Genomic DNA, 7,215 nt, shown 5'->3' on the forward strand with positions numbered 1-7,215 from the left:
GTTTGGATTGTTACCAATATCCACTACAACAAGATATGTGGTAATTATCACCACAAAAATTGAGGACAACTCCTTCTAACAATCCCATAGGCTTTTCCACATGTCCACTTGCAAGTTAAGTTCCCTTCTTGTTTTCCTCTTATGGCAGGTTTTCTCCAAGATTCCCCAATTTTATTAGTTGCAATGAAATTACCCGCTCCACTATTTAATATAGTCATGTATTTAACCCCAAAATACTTTACAAGTAAAGAAATGTTGCCTGTTTCTCCGAGTGGCTATGTTCTTTTAGCTTCTCTTAGAATGAGAAGATTGCTTGCTTCCATCTGAAGCTTCAACATTTTCGGCTTGAGCTTTTGTCACACTACATTTACTAGAATGGTAGATTCACTGTCCCACCATGTTGATAGTTGTTTTACCCATGTTACTAGGTTTTTTTGGACAATTATGAGGAAAATGTCGACCCTTCTTGCTACAATCACGGTAATATAATGTCGATGGTACTAAGTTCTTGTCAAGATGAGGACACTCATTCTTTCGATGATCCATTGCTCCACACTATGACAACAACTTGCCCCTGGCCTTTACTTGGGTGGTGGCTATTGCTTCACCATAGGAGGTTTAACCCCTTGATTTGCATAAAATACACTGGAGTAGCCTTTGGTGGTGCATAGTAGGTCGGTTCAACCACAGGTAGAAGTTGTGGCACATACTATCCCTCTTCTAATGGTAGAGTTGAACTCCTCTCTTCATATGCAGTGATCAACACTAAGGTTTGCTCATTCACTTGCTCTTTAGGCCGCATAAGTTTAGCAAGAATTAGTTCATTTCCATGCAATGGAGTCTGTTGATCCAAAACTAGAAGAGGTCTCCCAATCCCATTGCAAGGTTGTGCATTTGAGCCATGTTTGATGGATACCTATACGTAGATTGCCCTAGAGTCCTCAATGGCACATATTGCACATTCCCCTCGTACTTAGGCTTTGTAATAACACTCATGGGTTTCATGATTTGTCCATTTCCTTCTACGTCGCACCATTTTTGTGGCTTCAATTTCCCAATTGACTGCCCTATTGGTGGTCCTTGTCCTAACACTCTCAATGGCAATTGTCTTGCAATTAAGATATTTTCATTAGCATCAATGACGAAAGATATCCAAGCTTGAGTCACTAAGTTTTGGACATGCCAGAACATATAATACAATCAAGAGAAGCCAGTCGATTATTTCAGCCAATTGGAAATAAAAAATTCTACTTAGGTAAGTATCTCCACGAACAATTTGGACTCTCAAAATCCATTCATGAAAATACTAAAATTCAATACTTGTCCCATGATATGGCCAATCACTGTCTCATAGAGTTTGAATTACCACGGTTTGGCAAACCCGATAGTCTCATACAGAGTTCCTTAGATCATGACTCTTTCATAAAAAGGACTACTTGAAAGCTTGAAATTTTTCATGTTGATGAGCAAATGAAAATTGTTGTCTTCACCCGCATTGAATCGAGTAAAGAACCATGTTAATGAAGATGCAAGCCATGGGAGAAGTATCTATTCTTTATGGAGTATGCACACACTCATAGCTCTGTTGCAGCACCTTTACTTTAGATACTAGAAGTTTAATCAAGTGAAAAGTTTTTCCTAATTTGAGGAGGGAGAAAGATAGTTGCAAATCTAAATGGCCTTTCAAAAGATAAAAGACCGCCTATGAGCATCGCAACAAAAGCAGAGCCACTCTATAGACTAGCCCATACACGGATAAATTCCAAACAGAGGATGTTGCTAGATTTATAAAAGGATTGTGAGCCATACAGAACTAAGAGCAACTGGTCACCTTTCTACCAATCACCAGACTATAGGTAGAGGCATTGGGTAAGGCACCTACAGGACCTGAATTCAGTGGTGCTTATGTGTGCATAAATACCAAGGCCCCAGTCCAGCAGGACAAATTTTAAAACATAGTGAAGGGTCGCAATGGCAATAAAATCAGAAAGGACCCATACAAGGCCCTTAAATCAACCGACCCATTCACAACTAAAATACCAAAGAAGATTTTATTCATTTATAAGCACACAAGAATCAAATGTATGACTCACTCCCTTCTCCACTAAGGAAGCCAAAAACGCCCTCAAGTGCCAAAAAAATATGAAACTAGCTTTTCTGTCATCTGGCCTCGCCTCGCGCATATGTGACATGGGAGGGGGAGTGAATGGATTGATTGCACAGACATGTCTGCACAGACCCGAGGCACATTGGGTTTGACAAAAATCCAAGCTTTTGTGTCCCAACTCCAGCCACAATCCAACTCTCAGCTCAAACTCAGAACCTGGCACGTCTGAAGTGCTCTTTTAGCCAACAGCACCACACGAATTCGTTGACAAGCTACCGTGCAGCTATAACTACATGCATGCGTGGCTCTGTCCAAAGATGTGGGATCCAAGGGTACATATCCTGCCCACGGATCTTGCACATTACCTGCCGTTGATCCCTTGAGTCTATCCCGTGTCAAATAAAGACAAGGCTGGTCTAAGGAGCAAAGCATCACCATAACCAAAAGCTACTCATTATGCTAAGCTTGAGAATACACACAAACAGAAGTCTACTTTCCGGTCTCATAACACCAACCATAGAACATAAGAGTAATGCAGTATCCAGAAAACTTAAGGACTCCACATAAACCTCGAAAGAGCCACCCAATGGGCAGGCTTCAGCGGCCTTTATAATTAGTAATATACAAAATAGTAACATAACAAAGACTGTTCCCCAGCACTGCATACAACTGCTGCCTTGCGCAAGAGGGACTTTTTTTTTTTGTTAAAGTCTCCCTAATTGCATGCAATTCTAAAGAGCATGGATGCCTACAGCCTAAAAATCTAATTACTCGCCTTGTTTGTTGCCCGAGTAGAGCGAGAACGAGGTGTAGCTGGCAGGCTTGTCATTGCTCTCTGCTGCAAATGGCGCATGCTCTGCTCCATGCTCAGCTGCACCATGTCTGTTAGCATTTTCTTCGCATTGACAGAGCCGGCCGACTCTGGCTTATCAACATGCGACGCTATGTCGTAAACTATGCTTTCCATGGAAGAAGCAAATGAGGACCTCGGTGACTGAGGCGGATCTCTAAGAAGCTGCAAAAGGTTTTGCGCTTTCTGTCTCGCTCCAGCGGTCCCTTGCACTGTGAGTTCCAACAAACCTGGAATCACTCCCTCTTGCAAAATCGCCTGTCGGTACTTACATCGGCTGCTTTGACACATAGTAAGCAATGCACTCACAGCATGCTCTCTACTTTGTAATGAGCCCTCTTCCAAAACTTCGACAAGTGTGAGCACCCCTCCTTCTTCACTGGCAATCGCAGACCTGGCCTCTTCAAATACCATAAGCGATTGCAGAAGGGCAGTTGTCTTCTCAGCTACCTTTGAAGCTTTTCTGCAGTCCTTGAGGAGTAAAATCAAGGGTGAAATTGCACCCGCCGTAAGAATTGGCATCAGATTGTCTGGATACGTCGAAAGGTTGTATAAAGCCATGACCGCATCCACCCTGCCTTGTATGCTTCCACACATGAGCATGTCAACCAGCAGCGCCGTTGCGTCCGAGCTACCGATTATAGGCTTGTTAGCATTTGATGCAGAGAGTGTGAGAATAACAGCAGCTGCTGACTCTCTAAGATTAGCACTTTCTGACTGCAAAAGCTTCACCAAAACAGGAACTGCCCCAGCTTTCACAATTTTAACCTTGTTTCTGTCAAAAACAAACCAGAAAATATCATCTTCTAATCATAATTCCATTCAAGAAAGTCGCTAAGCAGCTAAAGAAAAAAAACAACGTGCGAAGTCACAATGGCCTGCATAAGAGGATGAACCACTACTCAATGTCCCCCTTTATTAGACATAGAAAAACAAATGTCAACTCTCTCTCGTTGTGAACTACATATATAGAAGACAATGCTAAGTTAATGCCCCTCTAAGAATATGGAAGAAAAAAGGTTTTCCAGCATTGGCTTGCCATGTGGCATTAATCCACACTTTATCCAACGGACTGCGATTGCTCCCAAGAGATCCATGCTTTACTAAGGCCTTATGTAGGCCCCCAAAAAAAACACCATCGTTTATGATTTGTAAATAAGAAAGGCAGTTGAAAAGATCAAATTGTAAGTATTATTTGTGACCATGATGCTCCCCAAGAGTTCACCAAAAAGCTGAACCAATAAAACCCCAATGAGTACTGTTTTTGAGCCATGTCTTGAGATTCAGCAAATAGTCAAGGTATTGTGAGTAACCTCATAACTACAAGCTGCCAAAAATAGCAATTCAAATCAACTGCGCAAAATCTCAACAACCGTTCCTACTAACTTGATCGGTAATTTCAATAAGCAAACGAGCTCGGAGTGCAAGGATGAATTGAAAGGTCAAGACAATGCTCAACAGCTTGATGAAGGTAGTGTAGATATACACCACAATGTCTTGCAGGCAATAATGCATACGCTCAATGCATGCATGATAGATCATGCAAAGGAAGTTAATCATATAATGTTTGTTTGGTAGTAAGAGAATGGCAAGAGAAACAAGTTCTTTTTGTTGCTGAAACTATACGGCCATCAGGGTTGATTTTAGACGGGCACCCTTAATACCCTTCAAGTTTCACAAATTTTACACATCTAGTTTATTTTTTGAAGAAAATTCACCTTTCTACCTGTTAGAATGGGCAAAAGAACCAGAATTAGGTTAAATGCCCATCAAAAATCAACCCTGATCACCATGCTCAGCAATGTATAGTGCCAGAAGTGGTGTTTCGCAATGGCCTATGCTATAGCTGGCACCTCAAAAATTTAGTCAATGCTGCCCAGCAGGACTGTCAGTGATAGACCTCTCTCTTTATGTCATCACCTATTCCATCCTTTTTTTAGCTAGAGATGTGGCTGATAATGAGCTGTGCATACGCCCCTTCATTAATGATGTCCAATTTAAATACGAAGTCAGACAACACTAAAGGTTGATTTTGAAAGAAAATACATTTTAATGGCCTCATGAAAAAGCATAACAAGTCCACAGATAGTTTTTCCATAAAGCAACCATATGGCAGACACATACGAGTGTGAAAGGTTCAATGGATCACACCATACAAGTCATATGCCAAATATCATAAAAGTATGAAAATGTCATGAATTTACCATAAAATGATGATGAACAATGGTATGTAATGATGAACAATGGGCTCTTGCTCAATAAAAAATTAAATATTTTGGGAGCAAGGGACAAAGAACAAAAAAATTAAATATTTTGGGAGCAAGGAATCGTGATTTCACAATTCATTACCCTGCAAACGTTTTTTGATCTTCTCAGAAAAAAGGAGTTACATGGATTATATGGATCACAATCCCATTGTTCAGTTGAAGCCACCAATCCTGCTCTTTTCAGAGACCCAAGATGGCACAAACCAACCAATATAAATATTTAATACTCATATGCATACATATTACAAAGACACCAGCTCGAATTACCGCACATAGAAATGCATGCACAAACACAAACAAAATAACCTCAAAAACACAGCAAGAAACAACCATACACTTCAAGACTTAAAAAGAGAAATATACCTTTCGTGCCTAACAGCAAGGTTGAGGAGGGCCTGCATGGAGGCATCTTGGGCCTCCATCGAAGAAGAGGAAAGCATGGAGACTAGGGGAGTGATGGCCCCAGCAGCCGCCAAGTAAGCTCTCCTCTTAGCTGAGGACTTTGTGAGCATCCCGATCTCATAAGCAGCTCTGAGCTTGGCCTCTCCGCACCCATACACAAGCGCCCATACCAGCTCCTGCAAGTTCTGCTTGGATCTTACACTCACACTCTCCAAATCTAGAGTGTCCAAGTCCTTTTCCAAGTCCCCCTGCTCCATGCCTGCAGAAAGACGAGCTCGCAGGTGGCCGTCCGACTAGCTTTTCTATTTCTTTTTGCGTGAAAAATGCTCCTAAAGAAGCATCATGCTATCATGGAGAGCTTGCTTGCACACCCTCACGAGTAGATCTTTCCAAATGAAACAGAGCGCACGCACTATCCTCTGAAGAGATGAACTCTTCCAAATACTCTGGGGCACTTGAATTCAATGGCAACAAGCACAGAAATTAGGGTTTTTTCAGGGACATGCGCGTTTCTGATTTCCCGCGCCCCTGCAGCAGATCGTTCATTTTACGCTGCAGAAACAGAGAAGCTTGATGCAGGTGGGCAGTTGGAAGAATTGGAGCAATCAAGAAGCGAATTGAACGTTCCTGAGCAGCGATGAAGTTTGCAGGAAGATGCCGTACAAGTGCAGGGAGAAGGAAGAGAGACGTGTGTAGGGAAGGGCGGTTCTGCGCTAAGAATTTAGCAGTAGATCGGCCATAATGAGGAGGGATATGCGGACAGCAAGCTCTCCAAAGGGGTTAAATGAGGAAGACATTCATGAGGGAGAAGATCAAGAGATCGGAATTGATGAAGAGCAGAACAAAAGAACAGGGCAAGAACAAAAGTGAATGTGCAGAAGAGCCCAACGCATTCATGATAACGCTAGCGAGTCGCAAGTTCGGACTCCTCTCTCTTCTCTCTCTCTCTCTCTCTCTCACACACACACACCCTCTCTCTCTCTCTCTCTCTGTCACCCCCCACCAAGCCCAAGCACACCCTCTCCCGCGAAAGTTGAAACCCATTACCCAACACGGGACCACCATTTATGGTTACTTTTAACCATGGTTTGAAGGTCTCCTATTGACTATGGAAAGATCCACACCCAAAGATCTCTTCTGCAAGGTTTTTGCTAATCTTTGCCAATTTTAGCTTAGCCAACAAAAGATCCATCTTTTGTAGCGTTGATGTTTACCTACCTCCCATCATCCTTATTTCTCGTGTTTGTTGGGTTTCTTCGAGCGTCACCATGCTCAAAGCCTCAATGTATACAACATATGTTGGTCGAGGGATAGAAGCACTTGGGGAGCATGTGGATCTTTTTGTATAGCAATTGTTACAACAATGGCTTTTTGTCCCGACCAATTATGGGGGGGGTGTATTGGAGGATCTTGGGTCGGACTTTCGAAGTGCAAGTGACTTGTCCAATGAGTCATGGGGAATGTAGCACAAGCAAGTTGCCAAGTCATTCAATGCGTTGAATGGAAGCTTCATTTACTTGCATCTTCATTTGTATACATTATGCATACTAGTTTGGAGGTGCCGCCTCCGACGGCGACGACTGCATCCT

General features: G+C 42.4%; 1 protein-coding gene across 1 annotated transcript; it reads right to left on the minus strand.

The window, feature by feature from the left end:
- Positions 1-2,673: 2,673 nt before the first annotated feature.
- On the minus strand, positions 2,674-6,564 carry LOC147436049 (U-box domain-containing protein 45-like). Its single transcript, XM_086488947.1, has 2 exons — positions 5,588-6,564; positions 2,674-3,732 (listed from the first exon to the last, which is right to left on the minus strand). The coding sequence occupies exons 1-2, from the start codon at positions 5,881-5,883 to the stop codon at positions 2,871-2,873; spliced, it is 1,158 nt and encodes a 385-aa protein (XP_086345073.1). The 5' UTR covers positions 5,884-6,564; the 3' UTR covers positions 2,674-2,870.
- Positions 6,565-7,215: the final 651 nt, after the last annotated feature.

This window comes from Adiantum capillus-veneris, chromosome 18, assembly GCF_014529385.1.
Source record: "Adiantum capillus-veneris isolate H3 chromosome 18, ASM1452938v2, whole genome shotgun sequence".
Classification (NCBI taxonomy): Eukaryota; Viridiplantae; Streptophyta; class Polypodiopsida; order Polypodiales; family Pteridaceae; genus Adiantum; species Adiantum capillus-veneris.

Bases quoted from the DNA above. Each gene is read 5' to 3' on its own strand.
- LOC147436049 (XM_086488947.1), bottom strand. From the start codon at position 5,883: ATGGAGCAGGGGGACTTGGAAAAGGACTTGGACACTCTAGATTTGGAG. The intron at 3,733-5,587 runs GTATATTTCTCT...TGTTTTTGACAG, and splicing joins CTTGCTGTTAGGCACGAAAG to AAACAAGGTTAAAATTGTGA.